Source organism: Jaculus jaculus, chromosome 2, assembly GCF_020740685.1.
Source record: "Jaculus jaculus isolate mJacJac1 chromosome 2, mJacJac1.mat.Y.cur, whole genome shotgun sequence".
In the NCBI taxonomy this organism is placed as follows: Eukaryota; Metazoa; Chordata; class Mammalia; order Rodentia; family Dipodidae; genus Jaculus; species Jaculus jaculus.
In genome coordinates, this window is record NC_059103.1 from 117,781,519 (window position 1) to 117,805,312 (window position 23,794).

Sequence of the window (23,794 nt, forward strand, 5' to 3'; positions counted from 1 at the left end):
AAACAACATCTCAAAGATCAGACTAAGTAAGTTTGACCTTATCATCCTAAAATGAACAAGATGTGGTTATAATGACAGCAGAAATCAAGTTATTTTTATTTATTTATTTGACAGAGAAAGAGGGAGAGAGAGAGAGAGAGAGAGAGATTGAGAGAATGGGCTCCAGCCACTGCAAATGAACTCCAGACACAAGGTACCCCCTTGTGCATCTGGCTAACTTGGGTCATGGGGAATTGAACCTGAGTCCTTTGGCTTTGTAGGCAAATGCCTCAACTGCTAAGCCATCCCTCCAGCCCCAGAAATGAAGCTATTTTTAAACTAGTCATTCAGACACTTAAGAAAGGATTTAAAACCCAAATCTCTAAGTATGAAACATAAAAATTGTGTTTAAAGAGGCAAGAAAACATGAATAGATACAAATTAGGATTCTGTCATTTGTAAGGCAAAGACATTTCCCTTATGGGTGTATTTTTGTTCAAGAATGTTGATTATGTTGATAGTATGTGATAGAGTGCCTATGCCTAAGCTTATTTTCTCTTTTCAATGGCAGCTTTATCAAAAACATTCCAGAAAGACCACCTTTAACAATAAATAGAAAAGAATGGATAATGTCCAATTAAGCAATTTTTATTTTTGAAATACATAATAAGAGCTCATTACTGGAGGAAAATGATATGAAGTCAGCAAAGTTTGGAATATCAGTAGTGACGTGTCCTTCACAGTTTCTCTGGGACACACCCTTTATGAGGACTTGACTAATGAGCCAAATTTCATTGTGTATCTAGTGACTAGTAAATAAAGAAGTTCTTCTCACCTTGTAAGAAAGAAAATCATTATCAATATAGAAAGGCAACAGTCATTAAATAAATTAAAAGCATCTTTAAAGTTTTTCCATATACATATATAATATATATTTAAATTGCCCCTGACTGTACAAGCATTAAACTTTCACCTCAAACATTTACAGAAACTAGTGTGAAAAGTTGAAAGGAAGACTTAGCTTTTAGAAAAAAATTGCATCATTTTCTGTCTTATAATCTACATTAAACTACAATTCTCAGAGGAAGGAAGCATAACAGTGAAGACAGACACAAGGTTTCTTATGTACTTGCTTATTCAACCTTACATTGCAGGTAGGCATAGCTCCTCTCTAATCCAACCTTGATTCAGGGTGTCCAGTCATTGTTTATTTAGTAGCATAAAGACAAGAGGAAGCCAAAAGATTAACTAAACAGTGTAATTATATAAATTTTGTATAAGTCAGATTGATGAAAATAATAGACATAATTGTCTATGAAAATATTAAATGAGCAAAGTTTTATACAGAAATATTAAGGTAAAACATTATCTTACTGAATAAATGCTCATCAGTTAATTCATAGCTAGGTGAGTGTACAAATAATATGGAATAATATAATCCTGGGATCCAAGGAAGTCAGCCTTCCAGTTTAATTCTATAACACCAAATCCTGTAAATTGCATATTATTTGCACAGGTTACAAAGCACACTTAAAATATTGAATAGATATTAGCAGTACCTTAACAGAAATTCTGAGGAAAAAGTTATTCAGTGAATTCTAAAATGGGAATTTAAAATGTAATGTTTCTTCCTCTTCAATGCCAATACAATATCCAAACACTTCTCAAAATCTTATGCATGAATTACATGGAAATCTGTACCTAACACATTAAGAAATGCCATATAAAATCCAAATATTTCTTAAAATCTTAGGTATAAATTACATGGACACTTGTACCTATTTAAAAGTAGGCACTTATTTTCTATTTTAAATAATTTTTAAAATGCTATTTACTTCTCTCTTCATTACTGAAAAGTAATTTTCATTTATTGTTTAAGATGCCACTTTTTCCATTTATATCATAACATGCTGTTTCTTCAGTAGAGATTGAAGTGCTGGTTAGAAGTTCATGCAGAAATAACTACCAGTGATTTCTATTCAACATTTTTCATTGTGTAGAAATTTTATTATATCAATTACTAGTCAAAATAAATCCTTAATTAGTTGATACTCAGATTTTTAAAAAAAATTACTTAAGGGATGTTTGGAAACTGTTGAATTAAACTGGTAAAAAATAGGGTTTGCTCCAAGTTTATATAAATGGCTAAGTAATAGTAAGAACTGGCAGAGGTTTGGGCTCATAAGAATTCATTAAATATAAGCAAAAGAAAGTCTCTTTGATGAAAACCAGTATGACCAGGATACAGGTGCTCACTGTGATACACTTTTGTATTCATATTTGTTAAAAATAGTTTCACCAACCCCCCCATCCTGTTTTGAATCTTTGAAACTTTATCAGAAAAGAAACAGACCTGATGAAACCAAGTCACATAGGTGTCAGCATGTAATTTGTGCCAGACCAGATGTGTGCCATTTGGAGTTGATGCATGTTCACACAAATGAGTGTCCTTCAAAAGGGACAAAGAGCTCCTTTCCATGAATATTGTGATAGCCGCCCAATAAAACACCACGTGGACTACAGAGGGCCACTCTCACCCTCCAGTGCTGAAGCATAAGCTGCTCCATTTGCTGTATGAAGATACACGCAGTGTTCTTCTGTCGGTAGTTATCATTTCTTTGAGGAAGACGGCCACTGCAGAAACCGAGACTCTCAGCCCGTCCAGCTCAAATGGCCAGCCTCTGGATTTTACTAGGGAGAACACAGTGTCTTTCCAGCAAGCAGATGCTCAGGGAATACTTAATGGATGACAGAACTACCTTAGAGTGCTGTAGGCAGAGACACTCGCGGGCCCAGGTCTTTAGTCACTGCATGGCCTAGGAAATGGCTGTTACTCTGGATCATCAACTGAGATGGGGCTAACCTCAGAGACATCATCAACAACTGTGCATGGCCTGTGCCACTTCTTCCTCTCAAGTGAATACAGAGAGTGAACAACTTTCAAAACACTTTTCACAATCAAAAACATAAGAGGAGGTGCTTAGGACAAATGAAAATGGGTGGGGGGAAGAAAATTTGTGTCTATATTTGTTTCCCTTTTCTGGTGGATAATTTTAGTGAGCTTTGACAAAGTCTTAGACTCCACAGAACTGTGGTCAGTGCCCTTATCTAGGTGGAGAAGCACCTGGATGAGAATGTGACTGAAGAGGGATAGTCAACACTTTGGCCCTAGATGGAGAACTCCACCAGTTTTTAAGCCTCACCATCCATTGACAACTTCATAGGAATGCAAAAGGATAACATAAAAAAAAAACACTAAAAATTTGAATGACTTCTGAAAACATTTTTAAAACTCCACTTAGAACAAATGAATCTACTTGTGAAAAGGAAGTATGGAAAGGGAATCACGTCTGGGTATTCAAAAGCCCAGTTGCTGATTACCTTTTCTGGGACTCAATAAAATGCAAACAACTGTCTTTCCAAATCAATGGCTGGATCAAGTAGCAATTTTCTGCAGTCTTGCATCAATCTTTCATTTCTGGTAAATTTTGCTTAAGTGATGGGTGCTTGTCAGAACATGAAATTTTTTTATAAAGAATATTTTATAGATTGGGTTATAGAACCATTTTACGGAAACTTCATTACAAACATTACAGGCACACTTTGCACATACACACATCATACATTCCCTCTCTCTCTCTCTCCCCCTCTCTAAACTATCATAGTAACTTGTGGAGAAAAATCAAGGATAACAAGCTTAAGAAATACTGATGATAAACATCAAAGTTGTCTGGCTTATTTAGCAGTTGCTGGAATGCTCAGGAATATAAGGCAAGACCCTCCTTCCCTTTAGTTCTTAGGTATGTCTGAGATACATGGCAGGCTATTGCTGTTTTCCACTTCATTTTAAAACCCATTACAAGAATAAAACAGTATGTTCTCCAACACTTCTAAAACCAGGTGGTGTTACAATTTTTCTTGTGTTAGTAAAAAAATTAAAGAAAATAGATATACACATTTACTAAAATCTTGCCTTTAGTTACATTCATAACAAAACACAGTACAGTTCTGTTTGGTGAAAATCTTCAATCTATTATTGATCCTCTTCAGCCTATAAAACATCTTTTGGGACAAAAATGCATTGGCAGTGCAAAAAAAAAAAAAGTCCATAGAAACAAACTAATGATTGAATTGAGCATTCGCATGAGTTCTTTGCCAGGTTATCTGCAAGCACAGGATTCTACTGTCATGTTAGGATATACTTTAAGCACTACATTCTTATTTTCATCAAAGAATAGGATGCTGAGTGAGGACATCTTTTCTGGCACACAGCAAGGTTCAGGGATCCCAGGCACGACCCCCACAGCTCTCACTATGCTCTGGATGGTGGCATGATTAGATGGCTTCAAAGACTGGAAAGAGAAATAAGAGCACATGTAAGGTAGACTGCTTTATATTCCTTCGTCCCCATCATATAAAAATAGTCATGCAAGAAATCCGATTCAACAGTTACATAAATCCCTGCCTTTGCTGGACATTTAGCCAGGCTTCCTATAACTCCCAGGGCTTATCTCTTAAGTGACTTCTATGCTTCTGAAGTTTATCTGTAATCCATATGACAAAACTGTCATGGCTTACGTGATGCAAAGACTTGGAACGCTTAAATTGCATATCTGTAATCACCACTAGCAACCAGCATAGTGATTCTCTGCTCTCAGCTCTGTTAGCACGAATTATGTAATTTGAAACAACTCAGGTCTAGCCATAGAATTATTCTAGATCTAGGATCAGTAAAGATACTGTGGCTCAGAATTAATATGTTCTTAATGTTTTCAAAAACAGAGTTGCAAAGAAAAACAACAGAATTGCAACAAGAACAACAACAAAAAAAAATGTTTTTGACCCATTATTAACTTTTAAGGAATTCTACTAAATGCACTGTTTAACAGATACTCATTGAAAATTAAGCAGTGATCTTTGTGTATTTTATTAAAAAAAACTAGTGGAACAACGGGCCATTGACTTACTTAATTGTTGCCAAGAGGATGAATTGGACAGTGACTATTCTACGAATATAATTATTCATGCTTGAAGGCACAAACTGGGGTTGAAAGGAGCGCATCATTGACCACTGGATGTCACTGTTGTTCCATGGCTTTCGACTTAAGCTTAGTACAGTTGTGCTCCAAGTGTGGACCAAGTCCTCTGGGAAAAAATTGTGGGTCTGGGATTGTGCAATGGGTGTCAGAAGTTTGAACAAGGATGCCTGGGTTCAATTGCTTCCCTGAGAAAATGCCAAAAGGGATGTGGTTTTGTTTAGAAAGCCCCAAGACAGCCCTGTCCTACCTAAAAGTGTTGAAAAGAGAGTCACAATTTTGAGCCCAGAATTTCAGGGGTTTACAGAATGGTTAGAAGAGATGCCACGTTTTCCAAACACATTTAGAAATTAGAGGACTTCAGTTGTGGCTCAGAGACAGAGCATTCATTTACAATGTTGGCTTCCCCACCCCCCACAGCAAAAAAAAAAAAAAAAAAAACCTATCCCCAGAAGAAATAAAAGCTTGGTGGCACATGCCTATAGTCCCAGCACTTGAGAAGTAGAGGCAGAAGGATCAGGTGTGTGAGGCCAGCCTGAGCTACATGATTAAAAAAAAAAAAATCCCATGCTCTAGAGAGGTGGTTCAGCACTTGAGTACACTTTCTATTCAAGCATAAGGGCCTGAATGGAGCCTAAAACTGCCAGAGTTTGAAGCTGCAGATCCCACATGAACAGCTGGGCATGGACACAAACACCTGTAATCCCAGTCCTGTAGAGGAACAGAGACCCCAGAGTCATCCTAGCCCGGCAAGATCTAGAATCAATAAAGAGACTGGGGCTCAAAACAAGACCAGGTAGAAGAGTGATGGAGTAGGACACCTGACACTTCACACCAGCCACCACAGGTGAGAACCGCACCCCCACACTCAAATGGCAGACAAGCATTTGGAGGGGTGCATACCACACCACAGCAAACAACAAGAAGAGACAAGAAAGTAATAGAAGGACTGGCATATGGGGAGTCAGCAAAAGGAGTAGATTGGAATGAAAGAAGGTACTGGGGGTGAATATGATCACAATACTTTGCATACAAATATGAAATTGTCAAAAATAATAAAAGAGGAAAATGTAATTTGCCAGAGATGAAGACTAAGATTTCAACCAAGAATATGGCTTATAATTTCTGCATTTGGAAACAGTCTCTGTGGACCAGGGACACCTCTGCCTCATGATTTGGGATTTTAATTTCACATTCCTAAAGAACACCAACATGAAAAACCTGGGATAAATTAAAAAGCTAAAAATATATGCAAGAAATAGAGAAAGCTGTGAAAAAAAGGAGAAGAAAAAGAAAGGAAGTTTGGGGGCAAGAAAGAAAACTTGATTAAATCATCCCATCTTTCAATCCCAATGAGAAAGTGATCCAATATTTTTGTAAACATGGACACACATCATCAAAAAAAAAAAAAAGTTTTAGCCAGGTGTGGTGGTGCACTTGGGAGGCAGAGGTAGGAGGATCATGGTGAGTTTGAGGCCACACTGAGATTACATAGTGAATTCCAGGTCATCCTAGGCTAGAGTGAGACCCTACCTCAAAAAAAAAACCGAAAAAAAAATTCTTAATAATACACAGCTGTTTTACTCTTGTTTCCTAGAAATAAATATGTGTTAGAAAGAATACTTCACTTGGAGTTGATTAGCTTTAATTGGTTGCAAAGCAGAATATTCGCCCCACAAGTGAAAAAACAGTGCAGGGTATTTCTACTTTGTGTATTGTGTGCTCTGCATTTTCAAACAAATATGTGTACTTTCTAGAGGAGAGATTATTAGAGACAAGATAGAGATCAAGGGAAGAGAGAATAAAGAAAGATAATGGGTAGAATATATTAAAATAGAATGTAAAACACATATGAAATATCACAATTATATCTCTTTTGCTAATTAATCATATAATAAAAAAAACAAGCAACTCACAAAACATATCCACTTTACATGAATTGTCCTCAGCAGTATACCACAGAAATAATAGCCACCGCTTGCTATTTCATTAATAGTGGTAGTTTCCAAAAGGAGCTTTGCTGCATTCACTTTTTTTTTTTTTCTGCTGATTTAAAGGTACTGTGAAGATTGCATCTTTCAAATTACTTGTCAGAGAGGACCAAGAGATTTTTAAAAATCAGGTTCACTGGTAATATTCTCTTTTTGTTAATGTTTATATTTAAATTTCATGCAAAGTGGAAGAACCTAAGAAGACTTGGCACTGAGGAGATGGCTCAGCCAATAAAGTACTGGCCACACAAGCATGAGGACCTGAGTTTGAATCCTCAACACATAGGTGAAAAAAACCACCACCACCACCAACAACAACAACAAAAAACTAAGCATAGTAGCACATGTCTGTAATTCCAGCCAGCACTGGGGAGGTGGAGACAGGAGAATGCCCGGGGCTTGCTGACCAGCTAGTCCAGCCAATGAGAGACTCTATTTTAAAATATACTGTGGAACACAATTGAGCAGGACACTCAACATTGATCTCTGACCTCCAAACACATGTGCACCCCTGTGCCCACCCAAACACGTACACCCACACTGCATAAGCAAAAGAAGATGGGCCTTTGGACAGTAAGTACTGCCGAGTATCACTGCTCCTCAGTGCCTAGAACAGTGTATTCTCTACACACTCAAAGAAATGCTGGTCAAGCAGCTGAAATACAGGAAGTCGTGTATGCTCTATTTTACCTATTCTTGTGAAATAACTCCAAGCACCCAAAATGAAAAAAATCTTGTGCAAACAACTTGGTGTAGATATGGAAAATATTCACGGGTGTTTCCTTGGAAAATTCCTATCTTTTTTTTTTTTTTATGCTCCAACTCAGAAATGATAAATTCAGAAACTGAGTATATGAGTCGTCTCCAGTGGGCTCACCAGAATTCAGGCTCCAGCCTTTGATTCCAGGCTAGTATTTCTTATCAGGAGGTTCTCAGATTACTAGGGAGTACCCTATTTTTCCTCACTATGGAACCTCTGATCAAGCTGCCCTAGATAGAAATCATTATGTCATGCACACATGATCCATGCTGTAATTTTATGGTGTGAAGTGTATTGTCATCCATTAATTTCCACTTGTTTTTGAGTTTGGGTCATAGTTCTCATGACTGTCTCTTCTGAGCTACAAAAGCATCAATCATAAGGGCAACTCTGCACTCCTTCCCTCATCAGTCACCTTTCAGGGATGGTGAAATGTGTCTTCAACATCAATTCAGGTAATGTTTGCTTAGCAAAGTCAAGATTTAAGGAGGTTAGAACTGGAAGATTCAGGAGACTCATCATTTACTTATTTGATCTCATTCAATGGGAAATTCTTTCTGTGAGATACTTTAGATTTAAAGTATTTTTTTAATTACTTGCTGCCTAATTCTGGCATCTTTGCTATTCTAAGTGTTTGCACAGTTCCTTGAAGAAATAACTACATGCCTCTAATCCTTGTGGCTTTTGTGGATCTCTGTCAGAAATAATGGCTCAATCATTTTCACTTGGAATTTCTGTTTTCCATCTCTGTTCAGGTGGTGAGGGAGGCAGAGGCACAGGGCTTGGCTGTGGCTGTCTGGGTATTTTTCATCTAGTGGCAGAATTCCAAGATTCTCTCTCTGGGAGAACAGATTGGCTGTAAGGACTAGAAATCAGAAAAATCCAAATGGCTATGTCTGTGAATGAAATCTTTAGTGGTCAGGCCTGCACTGCCAAGCTGTGTGTGATGTCCTTAAGTTGAATCTGATTATAAACGCATTAGCAGAAGAGAGTGTGTCATCAGTTGAGAGCCTTCATTCCTGACCTGGGTTTTGCTCCACACTCTCCCAGTACAACCCACATGGGTGTGATGGCCCAGAAATTATCTAACTGGAATCAGTGAAAGGGCAAAGCCTGGAATTTGGGAAAGGCAGAACACAGCTGTTCTGAATTACAAAGCAGGTTGTCGACTTTTGCAGATGAAGAGCCCTGCTATATAGAGCAGACTTTTGCTCAGGAGGAAAAGAAAAAACAATAGGACCACATAGATGTCTGGCTTAGGAGAACTTTTCTCGGAGGCAAAGTCTATATCTAAAGTCTGAAAGGTCTTTGGCACTTCAGATACCCCACATGTGCTACACTGATGTGGGGAGTCACCTTCGTTTTCCTGTTGATCAGACCATATTTTTATTCAAATACTTCATCTTGGCTATTCACACTGGGCACTGTGAAAATAGCAATGCTTATTAACTGTCACTTCCTTTCATATCCCAATCCTGTTTCACATCCCTTTGCTGAGATACCACTTGAAAGATACAAAGTCTGCAAGGTTGAAGGAAATCCCTGGAACACTTAGCAGATCCACGCCAGGTGGTGCCAAACTTCCACTCTCAACTTGGCAAATGGGATGCTCAATCTCTATACTTATCCCTGCTATACCTCCCGGCTGCTCGAGACCATTCCAGGTTGGGACAAACATGATGACCAGTCCAGTTGCTGCAACAGTTCTGACTCCATTACTCTCCAAAGAAGTCTCATTACAAAAGATCACAGGCTGTTGAACCCCCAGGGAGAATCCTATTTTCACTTGTCTGATGTTTGAAAAAAGGACTAGAAATGTTTATAAAATCTTTCTTGAATGACATTTACTTTCTTGCTCCCTTTCCCTCCTGAGAGTTTCTTTAGCCTCCAGCATTCCCTCCTCAGTCTCCTCAATAGATATTAGTCACATCAACAGCAAATATTCACTGAGTGCCCACTCCATACAAACAGCTCTGCAATCTCACTGTTCTTCTCTTTTAATTATGCAGGCATTGTTGTCTTTATTATTGACTATGGTCTACTATTTTAATCTGCTTGATTTTACTCATCTCAAAGATAAACTAAATATGCAGAGAGTTTGAACAATTCGTCTCAAAATCTATCCATGGTCAATAATCAAGCCAAAAGATGTTGCTATTCCAAGTAGATTTGTGGAACAGCAGCAAGAGTCTCTCCCCTCCCCAGGACTTGTTAGATGTGTGGCTCCTCAGCTTCTACTCCATCCACAGGTCAGAACTACTTAGGAACAAAAGGCTAGGTACTTTACAAGCATATTGAGGTTTAAAAGGCCCTGCTATGACCAAGTCTTACTACTATCCTTAGATTTATCAGCTATTCTTATCCCAAGTCAGTTTTTTAAAATATACTTATTTATTTATTGGAGATATAAACAGGGAAAGAGAGAGAGAGAGAGAGAGAGAGAGAGAGAGAGAGAGAGAGATATGCTCTAGCCACTGCAACTAAACTCTGGACACAGGCTCCACCCTGTACATCTTATGTGGGTATTGGGAAATCAAATCTGGGCCCTTATGTTTTTTAGGCAAGTGTCTTAACTGCTAAGCCATCTCTCCAGCCCTCAAGTCAGTTTTAAAATGATGATTCTTTAAATCCCAGGGAACCATAGGAGAGTTTTTTTTTTTTTTTTTTTTTTTTTAAGGCAGGCTTATAAAGAGTGAGTGTAAGAAGAAAGAAAGAAGCTGAGAGGAGCAAGTTGAGAGTAACTAAAGAGAACTATAGGGAGGGGGGAACTAAGCCAGTTTTCCAGAGTTTGCAGATGAGCAGCAAACAGATGAAGCACCTATATTAACGTAAATAGCTGCAGCCTAAGTGTTGGTGTTAGAAGGGAACAGGAAACTTCTCTAAGCCCTCCAGAAGTTACAGCTTATGAGACTGAGGGAAACGATCTGGACAACCCCAAGACCCATCTAATCCATTCTTGCCTCTGAATGTACAAATTAGGCCACACCATACATATATATTACATATATATGTATATATATATGTTTTTCATTTCAGATTTGTAATATTTTATCATATGTTGGTTTGTAAATATCATCCCAGTTTAATATATTTTGTTTAATCAATGACATGTGCCTTTATGAATCTTCAGACAAGATAAGGCTTTTGATATAATCCTATGTATATAGTACTTACTTTTTGTTTCAATTTACAATACTGAAAATCATTAAAACCTTTAGGAAAGTAAGTTCCCAGAAGTTGTACAAGGAGCAGGCCCTGAAATTGACCTAGGTTTGTGCAGTAACCCATATTTATTGTGTGTGTTACCCAATGATCATAGGACTACAACATAAAAAATGCAACTATAAAGTCCTATAAGCAGCAATTGGTCAATCTTTGAGACAAAAGACCTTTTTCCTTCATTAGCAAATAACAGCAAAAATTAATTCATTTTTGTAAAAATCACCTTCATTCTTCTCCCAGATATTTTCCTTTGGATCATTTTTAACTACCAGCAGAAATTCAGTGTTTCTCGCTGATAATGAAAGTGAAACAATAAGCTCAGTGTCGGGCATGACTGTACTTAACTACAGAGTTTATAGTGTACATTGCTAGTGCAAGAACTGTTGCTGGCTTTGCTTTCACTACACTTTAGTATAGAGTGTACCATCTCTACTGCATGCAAGGAGAACTATCACTGGCTTTGCTTTGCAGGACATGTGGAGGTAAGAGAGACTTATGAAATTATACTCAATGAATAAAATTCAGTCCCTATTGATTTGGGAATAGACAAAGATATTTTCTGATAGAGTGTAGTAAGTCTTGGAAGAAGTTTGCAGGGTCAATATGACCTATTTTTATCCACTCTTAACATTTTTCAGGGAAGCAAATGAAATAAGCATTAGTAGATTTCATAAGGCCAGTTTACCTAGCCAAATCTTATTTCTGATTTGTGGGAGCAACTCAACTCATGAGAACCTATGTACCAAACAGTGTTTTACATCAGGGCATCAATCCCAGTAGATCCCCCCGCCCAACCATAAACACATCCAACTCAGCTTCCTGTGGCAACAGGAAGAAGATACAGGGCAAAGAACAATGGCTACCTTTGGCATGGGGAACTGACATGCTCCAGAGCAGTAATAAGCATCAAAAGACTTGGGGGAGATAATCCATTCACTCCAGCCAATGTCAGCAAAGTCCACCTTAAGGTACCTCCTGGCACAATTTCGAGGTTCAATCCATTGCTTTCTTCTTGCCTTCTTCAGGGTCTGTTCATCAAACTGGAGTGTCTGGCTCTTCTGGTGAGATCCTTTCCTCTGTTTCTTTTTGTTCTTACTCTTCTCAGGTGGCTGGGTCTGCAGGGTCTTGTAAGGCTGTCTCTCCTCCCACACTCCATCCTCCTTGTATTGATATTCTGCCCCTGGCAGCTCATTGTTCTGCAGAGGTAACAAGATCCCAGCAGAACGCTTCTTCCTCCTTTCAACAGAGAGAGCAGCTCTGATGTGGCTATCCAGTTTTGGTACAGTCCCTGTGGGGAAATTCCTGTGTCTTTGTAAGCTTGACACCACACTTTCTGGCTCAGAAATGGCAACATCATTGGCATACACTAAGATATAAGGCTCCGGATAAAGTAACATCCTCTGGGGCAGCTCCTGTGCTTTGGAGGTCATGTTAAATCCTATGAGGAACTCTTCATTCTCCTTGGCCTTCCTCAAGAGCTGAGTGATGTCTTTAGACAGCCAGGACATGACATTTTGATAAGGTTTGGCCACATCTACTGACAGATGACCTAGGAGTTGACTGTGGTTGTGATTGAATTTGAGGATCCAGGCAGAAAGATCTATCTGAAGGTGTTCTCTCTGAGTATGATGGGAGCATCCTGGACAACTCAGGCTCATGTTTACTAGTTCTCCAATACAGAAATACAATGTGGCTGATAAAATGTTTTCAGACTTGGTTAGAGAAGTCAGATTGAAAATGTGCAATCCCTTGCTTTGAAGTGTTCCTAACAAAAGAAAATAAAGAGTAAATATAAGTAAACAGGACCCCTATCATTCATGTTTGTTAATTTACTCTAAATAAGTTATCATTCTAAATATAACAGATAGACTGATATCTTTGTAGAAAACACAAGGATAAAACTTTATGTTTATGAGTTTGAATATTGGTTCTTGCATATGACACGAAAGTGCATACAATAAAAGTAAAAAATAGATATAACTATGAAAATTCATAAGCTGGAATTTATCAAAATGTAACACATTTTTGCACCAATGGACATTATCAATAAAGTGAAAATGGGGTCTGCAGAATGATATAAAATATTTGCTAACAGTATATCTGATAAGTTTAGTATCCAAAAATGAATATCCAAATAATAGTTACTATTCAACCAATAAAATGTGGGCAAAGGACTTGAATAGACATATCTTAAAAAGGAATAAGGCATTAAAACTGAGGAAGGACTATTTGTAAAGAGGAGGGTTCTTACTAAACTGGAGATGGGAGGGCTGAGGATGAAAGAGGGTAATTAAAAAAGTAAAATGATCAAATTACACTATGTTCATATATTAGAGTTCTTAAAATAGCATATCTCCAAAAAGGAAGTACATATAGCTGACAAGCACATGAAAACATGCTGAAACTCATTATTCTTTAGAAAGTAAAAATTAAGACTGCAGTGACGAGCTATCTGATATTTACTAACATGGCTATTACAGACAACAACAAAAACCTCAAACAAGAAAGTCTGTGAGAAGAAACAGAACTCCCTTTAATTATTGTTGGGGCCAGAAATTGATTCAACTACTAGGAAAAATACTTAGGTATTTCTTCAAAAATGTATACACTGAATTATCATATGAGCTAGGAGTTCCTTATAATATGAAGATAGTCCATCAAATAAGTATATCTTTAATTGCCAAAGGGTAGAGGCTGCTCAAATAACCTTTAATGGATGAATCAATAAACAGCTTATAGTATATATATATAGAATAAAATATTATTGCTATGAAAAGAATGAATACTAAAACATTTTATAACATGGATGAACCTTGAAAAAATCATGCTAATTGAAAAAGTTACATGTAAAGACTCATAGCCAGGCATGGTGGCACATGCCTTAAATTCCAGAGGTAGGAGGATCGCCATGAGTTCAAGGCCACCCTGAGACCACATAGTGAATTCCAGGCCAGCCTGGGCTAGAGTGGGACCCTATCTTGAAAAACCAAAACAACAACAACAACAACAACAACAACCCACCTCACTTATTATTTAATGTCATTTACATGAACCCTTTGAAATAGTTAAACCCATAGAGACAGATGTAGAATGGCTTTTATCTCGGGCTAGAAGCAGCTGGGAATGAGAAGAAATTCCCTAATGGTTGTGAGGTTCTACTTTGGGATGATGGAAGCATTTCAAAACTAGATTAAGAGATGGTGATTGTATATCCACTGACAGTATTAATTGCCACTTTATTGTTCACTTTAAAGCAGTTAATTTCATACTATATAAATTTCACTTCAAGTAAATAAAAAGAAAAATAATACAAGGCAAGTTTCACAGCCTCTTGCTTTTAAGGGTTCTTACCAGGAAAAAAAAAAAAAAAGCTTAACAGGAGAAAAGTTAAAAAGCAGAAAAAGGTTATAGCATTGATAGTTTTACTAATTTTCTCTTTCCTTTACTGAAGTACCATAAATATGTGACAGTTCCAACAATTAATAAACTTAGTGGAAATTCCAGTAGTGTGGTGTGTGTGTTGGGAGGAGGTGAGAACTCTGGAGACTACCAATATCCAGTCTCACAAACTCAGCAAGGAACTGTAGTGGCCTCTGATCTGAGTCATGTTTCTGTAGTCTTCTGGTTACAAGTAGAGGGTTTGGGATTAGGACTTGATTAAAGTATTGGCTCAGCCATGTAGGAACTTTATAACTCTGGACAAACTAACATTTTCATTCATAACATGGAGAGAATAGAACAACAGACACTCAGAAACTGCTTTGGATAAAAAGCACTGACTCCTCATTTAGGCCCGAAGGCAACTAACAGTGGGAAGAAAGTCTGGCATCTCTGCGTCCTTCTGCGTCTGTCTCCTTCACTTTGAATCAGACTCTGGCGCACCTCCTCCTAGGCATGTCTGAAAACCGGAGATGCAGGTTGAGTTGCCCTAAATTTGCCTAGCCTATCTCATCCTTCAAGGCTGGAGGCACAGATATAAAGGTACCTAAAGTAACTCTACTATATGCTTTTATAGTGTCCTGTTCTACATCCCTGCTCCATAAAGAGCCTGAAGATCTTTGGACATTGTGTCAAATCTGTGGTCACTTTGTAATCCATAAATTGTGTGGTCTTGCGGACAAGATCACCTTGTGATGAGATTATCACCTAAATGGGAAAAATCACTCCATGATGGAAACTGGGGCTGCCCTTGCACCCCACCCTACCCCAGTAACCACCTTTGGGAAATCAGACTGTCCTTTTAAGCAATAAGGGCTTATCCAGAAGCATACTACAGCACCAGAACTGACATAATAAGCAATCGGACTGTAGCTTGCTCAAGACTGCTTAATTAAGCATATTATTTACCCTTTGTCCCATTCTTCCTCTCCTTAAACCTATAGCTCATATCATTCATTACCCTGACTTCTTGAGTGGTCAGACCTAAATTGTTGTGATCACCAGAGTTTGACCTTTTGCTACAATATCTGCTGCCTATGTTATCAGAATTAAATGAGATGTGTAAAAGAGTGCATAAAGACTTTAGTGTTTCTTAAATGTAAATTCCTATTGTAATCAATGTCCTGTAACAGTACAATAGGGATTATGTGGGTTCCTGGGTTCTTGCTTCAGGCTGGCCGCAGTTCCCCAAAGGCATCCCAGGCAACCATGGAGATCAAGGTTGTATAGGTAAGACACACACACACACACACACACACACACACACACACACACACACACACTCAGTATTTTATACTAGCTGTGAAAGAAAAAAATAAGCCACCCCTTCAAAGATGTCAAAAGCAATTCTATTGTGCAGCCATCTGAAATTCAACATTCCATGAATTTAAAAGTTAAACTTCTATATAATTAAACAAAAATGAAAGGAATCATCCAATTGCCTTTCTAGTTCTTTAAATCTAGAAATAAGAGACAGAAAGAGCAGGGAACTGATTAGTGAAGGCAGTGGCTGCTCCTTCTCTCAAGGTCAGTAATGAGTTATTGCTAGGCTGAGGTTGGGGCTGAGGAATCCAGACACTGGGATCTGTCACTGGGCCTGAGAAGCTCCTCTGTGCACTTGTTCCATATACATACTGGTTCAGAAACATACACGCAATCATGAAATTATGTTCTTGATCAAAAACACGTTTCACTAAAAACCAAACATTTTTATAAAGACGTGGAAACTTAAAATGAGTTCATTGAGTCCCCAAGCAAAGGAGAAGTGCAATGGGAAACATATTTGACTCATTCTTAACACTGTGTGAAGCAAAAGGAGGAAACTGCCATTTGTGTGCATTTGTAGAATCCATGACACCAGGATAATATTTTGCAGACCTCTATAACAAAGCCATGGCATCAGTGTTGTATAGGAACTCTGGCCTTAATTCAACCCAGTTACCATAGCATGTGCTTTTACCCAAATTTCATATAACAGATGGACACTGAAAATGTAAGGAAGGGATGCCACTCTGTTGTGACTATGTGGCAAACAAATGATTTGTCACTCAAACAAATTAGCAGGGAATAAATGAACTCCAAGGGATAGAATGCCATTGCCTCACTTGACAGACTAATCTTGCTTCTTTCCCCCAACATTTTATTTTAGAATGCTTCCTTATTTCAAACATGCTTCTTCTCACCTGCGCCCTGCTGTTTATTAGCTTTCCACCCCTTGGTGGTAGGAGGCTACCACCTCCTGTGGTGGTGGAAAAGATCTTCAACATCTTTTCAATTCAGTCTCAGAGTCTACTGCATTGCCTTTGCCATCACTCTCATTTGAGCCCAGTGCATTATCATGCCGTCAAAGCCCTGTGGCTTGGACCCAGATCCACTGCACCCAATAGCAGCCCTCAAACACCCAATCTAGTCTATGTAGGATGTGCTGAGTAGACCTCTTGTGAAGATTAACAGAAATAACACAGGTAACACCCAAACACATAGAAAGGACTCACTAAATGTCAGCTAGTGTGACTGCATCCTCTGAAATTGTAATTTATGGTCATTGATGCTCCAACTGATATGCTGTAAGCTTACAGTCCTCAATGGATCTCAAGGACTTTATAAAAACATGACTGCAACATATTACATGCTTACATTATATATATACATGTACATATATACTAGAGAGAGCCATGAAGTTGAACAAATAAGTACAGAGCAACAACTAAGTGAGGTAAGTACCTCCCTGCTAGTAGAAATACATGAAATATCTATTCAACTGCATTCAAGCTTTTTCAGTTTTTAGATCTTATATTAACTTTCCAAACATTTTATCTTAATATTTATTTGCTAGGAAAGAGAGGGTATGAATGAATGAACAAATGAATGAGTAAATATGGGTACACCAGAGCCTCCAGCCACTACAAATGAACTCCAGATTCATTTGCCACTTTGTTCATCTGGCTTTATGTTGGTACTGGGAAATCCAATGTGGGTCTTTAGGCTTTTCAGGTAAGCATCTTAACCATTGAGCAATCTTTCCAGCCACCCCCAATATATATTTTTGAAACAGGGTCTCACATTATAATCCACACTGGCCTATAACTTACTATGTAGCCCAGACTGGCCTAGAAGTCATGGTGATCCTACAGTGTTGGGATTGTAGGCATCTGCCACTATGCTCATCCTTCCAATAATTACTCTCTTGTACTTCCAATCAGGAACATTGCATTAAGGTTCTCTGTTTCCCTTGAGACACTGCACAGATTTCCTTATGCACAGAGACATCTAACCTTAAATACTGGTAAATAAAAAATGCTTCAACATTCACATTTTCTATTCTTCTGAATCACACAGGTTTTTGAATTTCATGAATCAAAAACTTGACATAGTCTTTCTAATTGATAAAAAAGTGTGACATAATGCTAATATACAAATAAACCAGAGATTTGCTGGCTTACTAAAATGTGCTTATGCAGTTTTAGCCTGTGAATAGTATTTGGGTCCTAAATGATATTGACTGTTTGCTGCCCCAATCCAAATGTGCCTATAGCAACAGGCATGCTTCTGGGTGCTCTCATGTTAACTTCTGCTACAGAGAACAGAAGTTAGAAAATCAATCAAGGCATGTGGGGTCTGTGATTGTTTGATTCAGGTGTCCCCATAAACTTAGGTATTGTGAATGCTAGGTTCCCAGCTGATGGAGATTTGTGAAATAATGCCTCCTGGATGCAGTGTATTGTTGGGGGCTGGCTTATGGATGTTATAGCCAGTTTCCCCTTGTCAGTATTGGGCAAACTCTCATGCTCTTGTTGTCCACCTGATGTTGGCCAGGGGGTGATGTCCACCCTCTGCTCATACCATCATTTTCCTCAGCCATCATGGAGCTTCCCCTTGAGTCTTTAAGGCAAAATAAACCTTTTTTCCACCCACAAGGTGCTCTTGGTTGGGTGATTTCTACGAGCAATGAGAACCTGACTGCAACAATAATGTTCGTACCAGAGGAATGGGATTGCTGCTAGACACCTGACTGTGTGGCTTTGGCCTTTTGCAGCTGATTTTCAAGAGGAATGTGGAAAAATTTGAAACCTTGGCTTAAGAGATACCTTGCAGTGCTGTAAGTACAGCTTGATGGACTATTCTGGTCAGAGTTGAAAGACCTGAATGCAGTAAGAACTATGTATGGACTGTGATGTGAGAAAGAGCTTTGCCTGGACTGGTCTACAAGCAGTTTGTGTGAGAGGCTTGCTGTTATGCCCCTGTCCTAAGAACTTGTGCAGGGTTGCTTTGTATAGAAATGTACTGGTGTGAACAAAGGGATATGGCACAGAAGTGAAATCTTTGGACTGACACTTCTGCCCATTTAGCTACAATTATATGAGATTACAACCTTTAAGATTGGGCCATCTTATCTGAACTGGGGCTTAGAATATAGATGCTTTTGAAGGAGCTTGAGTGCTCAAGGAATGTCCTTTTTTCAAAGTCTGCTTTATTTCCCCTACCCCAGATCAACAAATTGGCACCCTACCTGGTATAGTGGAGTATAAGAAGTGCAGGAAAGAGAAGGTCATTGCATTTGCAATATGGTCTTGTGTTTTGGGAATGGCCATCGGCAGTGTGAAGCAGTTTTGCTGGATGCATGTATGTAGGCTTGATGGAACCCTGAGGATGCACCATGGGTTTGAGTGGAGACTCAGAGGAGATGCCAGGCCCACAAGATGGCTGCTAAGGAGAGCAGTCAGCACAGATGAAGTTATCCAGGATTGTGAGTAGCCTAGCTGGAGGGGCAGAATTAGAACTCCAGAGGACTTATTGCTGGTTAGGATTATCAGACTTGGTGATTTGTCACTGATGAGAGTTGTTGGACTTGGAACTGCAGAGTTTGATGGTTGTTTTAAATCTTGTATTGGTTGAATATTTATTTGCTCTGCTCAATGCCAGCTTTTGCAGTGTGAATGTATATATTTTGTGCCATTATGGTTTGAGGGAGGATTTTTTTCTTTTTTGTATTATGGCTCAGCTAACAGACCTTGGATTATGAGGATGTTTTAACATAATTAGGATTGATAAAAACTAAGGGGATTTTAAAAGTTGGATGAATGCATTGTATTTAAAATGGTGCATTGTTATCAGTTTATGGGGCCCAGAGGTGGAATGTGGTGGTTTGATTCAGGTGCCCCCCATAACGTTAGGTGTTTTGAATGCTAGGTTCCCAGCTGATGGAGATTTGGGAATTAATGCCTCCTGGAGGCAGTGTATTGTTGGGGGCTGGCTTGTAGATATTATAACCAGCTTCCCCATGCCAATTTTGGGCACACTCTCCTGTGCCTGTTGTTGTCCACCTGATATTGGCCAGGAGGTGGTATCTACCCTCTGATCATGCTATCATTTTCCCCTGCCATCATGGAGCTTCTGTAAGGCAAAATAAGCCTCTTTTCTTTTTCCCACAAGCTGCTCTTGGTTGGGTGATTTCTACCAGCAATGTGAACCTAACTGCAACAAATTCTGAGTTGAATCAATAAGGACATTTGACCTGGAGGAAGAAAACAAATAAAGTTTAGCAGTAAGTTCCCTGAGAATTGTTTTCTAATCTGTGAGGGGCTGCAGAAAGAGCAGGTCCCCCCACCTGCCCCCGTATCAAAGGTAAGTTTGAATCTGAAGATGACAGCTGAATAGAGGATGTTTCCAATCTAATGTGCTATAACTCTCTAACTGATTTAACCGAGTAATATCCGTAGAACTTGGAAAACCAGTCACAATTCCAGACAGCAAAAGGAGGAACCCTACCCTGTCACAGAAGCCAAATTAGAATGAATGTCCCAGCCCTAACTATACCAGGTTTGTTTCTGGCCATTCTGAAAGGGGGAAAAATGATGGGAAAATATAACTGCCGATAGGTGGTGCTGTTTTCATACTGTTTGCTGGTAGTAGAATAGGCCCAGTTTTCCTTGCTGGGAATAGATCGGCTGTTTAGTTAAGGTTTGGCAGTGGAATTATCATTTTATGTTCTGAATTTTCCAAGTTATAATATCTGAGAATTGAAAGGAGGTTTGGAATCCATGTGAATTTCTGGAAAAAGTGCATTCTGTCCTTCCCACCTGTGGGACTTCCCTGCTGCTGGTGCCTCTCTAGAGTGCCTTCTACTGAGGGGTGGGTTTTGTGTGTATGTCTATGAGTGTGTACATGTGTGTGTGTAACTGTGTATGTGTGTAACTGTGTGTGTGTCTGTGAGTGTGTGCACATGTGCATATGACTGTGAAGCTGGGAATCACCCACAGAACACTGAACATGCCAGGCAAGCTCTCTGCTGTGCTAAGAAGGAGATATTTTTTAAGACAAGTCAAAGGAACTGTCCCTGGAGGCAAGCTTATCATGACCACCCATCCCCTTGGCCAGGACCCCGCCTCTGTGGTCATGTTGTACTGCTGCTCCTTCCTAATACCATTAACTCCAAAATGACAAGGTCCTGCTTTGTGTTATAGTTTCTGACCCATGGCATGGGGGTTTGCCCTTCAGGACTCAGTAAAAAAAAAAATTTTAATGCATAGACCAATAGAGTTCAGCATACTCCTTGCAGATATGCAAAAGTGAAGGAGTGAAGAAGTTTGTTGACTAGTTAGCAGTTGATTTTGGAGGGGGAACCCAGGTCCTTTACATATATTATTGAGTTCCCTGAGGACTTTGTTCATTCGCTAAACATTGAACATTGTTTTATTTTATTTTATTGTCTGAAAAGATAATTATGCACCTGTGCAGGCACAGCCCAGGACTAAGTTTGGAAAGAGGACTTCAATTTAGGATCTTAGGGTCACCTTGCTATGCAACAGTTAGGCTCTCCTCCAGGATGAGCTGAGGTGATGTCCCAGGAGCTGGAAGGGAGGTTCACCTTTGTGTTGGCCCACACACAATGTTTTCAAGGAGAATGAGAAGAGGCAATGGAAAGCTTTCTATGTAAAGTCTGATTTAAAAACAAATAGACTCAATGAGATCTTGGTGATTAGTTAAATCCCCAGGAAGCAGGGAAAATATTTTAGTCATACTGAAAGTATGTAACTAAGAACAGTTCCCCACCCCCTCCTTTTTTTTTTTTTTTTTCCTCCAAACAAAGTTGAGCTGCTAGAATAGTCAGGGGTGGCTAGGACAGGGTTTGAGACAGGAGGCACTGCACTGACTGGCTGAATGTGCCCTGTTGACAGAGAGGCAGGAGACACATTCAGGCAGAGGGTCTAAAATAGAATGCAATTTGTAGAATTTTATGTTTTCTGCAAAGTCTCAGTCAAATGTCTGAGACTTATGGGATCACAAAGCAATCACTCTCTTTGTCCAGAGTAAAACATGACCAAAGATGAGATAGTGTATGTTTTTCTAGAATAGCAAAATGTTCATTAACCATGAGTTTGCTCTTACCCTCCACCCAGTGGCATTCCGAGACTGAGCTTCACATAGGGCAAGCTCACATCCTGCAAGTCTTCCAAGCCCTATGATTCCTTCACACCTGGGGTATCAATATAGCCTGAGGATTGTTTGTTGTATTTGTTAGATGAACAATCATCGAAGCTTTACTAGATTAAAAAATGCTCCCTACTAAACATGGAAAATAAAATTTCAAGTTCAAGTTCCCAAAGTCAACAAAAAGTCATCCTTGGGTGTAAATAAGTGGTCTGTTGTGCTTACTTTCAGTTCGCTTGAAAAGAGAAATTAAAAAGGCTTTCCATGAGAGAGTGTTGTTGTCATTATATATAGAATAATAACATACCTTATGAGAAATCTTTTTAAGACCAGTTCATCTTTAAATATGCTTTGCCTGACTGATAGATTTGCTACTGTCTTTTCTTATGTCATCTCTTGAACATCAAATAAACAACTGAAATATTTGCCGAGTTCACACCATATGGCAAACTGTGGCAAGTCCTCAGAATGTGAAGGGGAAGGTATACAGATTCCTTGCACTCCAAGAAGTTGTTTGGGAGGACTTTGCTTTGTTTGTCTTTGCTTTTAGTGAAATTATTAGGTCACAAACCCTCTGCAGATATGAGAGATGGGCTATCCATCTTGATTAACTTACTTTAAAGCTTCCCTCAGGGAAAAACTGTCATAAAGACACATGCTTTCCAGAAAAGATGTCCACCATTACATAATATACCCTTTGTCCACAGAGATGTTACTGAAATGACCAGGGGAAGCCAGAGACAGTACATAAACCAACCCTTGATTTCTAGTGGGCTTTATCATGCAAGATAAATATAGGGCCATATTCTTAGGATAGTGTTTCTTAAACAATGATCACAAGTACATGGCTGGAGAAAACAGAATTCTGAGCTCCACTCCCAGAGTTTGTTTCAGAGTGTCTGGTATGGTCTGGAGGATTTGTAACATGGTTCATAGTAGTGCAGATGCTGTGATCCAAGAACTGTACCACAAGACTAACTGGCTTTGAGGTACCTCTATAAAAAGTTGTAACCTGCTCTGATCAGCCACTGAGCTTAGGACACAGTTGGTCATTCATTGAATATAGGTTTGGCATAGCATGGATTGTATAATAAGATAACTGTCATTTGCTTTTGTGTGCGTGTGTGTGTCTGTGTGTGTGTGCGTATGTGGGGAGGCCAGAGAACAACTTCAGATATCATTCCTCAGGAATTCCTGCTACTATTTTGGAGACTGGATCTTTCATTGGCCTAGTGATCACCAATTAAGTTAAACTGCCTGGCTGGTGAGCTCTAGGGATCCTCATCTTCCCTCCTTAGTGCCAGGATTATAAATGTGTACTACCAGGCTCAGCATTTTTACATAAATTTTGGGAATCAATTCAAGTGTTCATGCTTGCAAGGCAAGCACTTTGCCAGCTCAGCTAGCTCCTTAGGTGGACTACGACATCTTTAATTTTTTTGCTCTCATTAAGATATTATGTATACTATAAGCAAATGTTTACTACCAAATTAGGATAAGTTCAAGGCTTTATGTGAAGCTAGAGAGAAAAAATTTTAAAGAATATCTCCATTATACAAAGTGCTACTTGTTATGAACCCTTATACTGATCTTCACAACTAAGTTTAACTGTTTTGCTGGGAGACAGACAGGAATCTGATTTATCCTGTTTGGTAGGCAAGAATAACCTATGAATGAAAATATTTGCTGGCTTTATTAATTAGTAGTTCAGTCAAGATTGGAATTTTAATCTCCTCATAGGTTTACCATTAGAAAAATAAGATAAAAATTATAGCACATTTTTAATGCTTGAAAATCATTTGACTGAACCTTTACTCATGTGTAGTAATTGCACTCAGTTCAGTCTTCATATGGCATATGTAAATTAAATTAAAAGGCTCTTTGAAGCAAAAGTAAATAATGGTACATCATACTTCAGCTACTGTACTGTAAAATAA

General features: G+C 38.8%; 1 protein-coding gene across 1 annotated transcript in view; it reads right to left on the reverse strand.

Annotated features, from left to right (window-relative positions):
* Positions 1–606: 606 nt before the first annotated feature.
* The window catches only part of Bmp3 (bone morphogenetic protein 3), a 29,611-nt gene continuing 6,423 nt past the window's right edge, over positions 607–23,794 (reverse strand). The window contains exons 2-3 of the mRNA XM_004653381.2: positions 11,852–12,753; positions 607–4,331 (exon numbers count right to left, since the gene is read on the reverse strand). Coding sequence (XP_004653438.1) covers positions 4,140–4,331; positions 11,852–12,753 — 1,094 coding nt within the window. The 3' untranslated portion in view covers positions 607–4,139. The remainder of the gene's footprint in view (positions 4,332–11,851; positions 12,754–23,794) is intronic.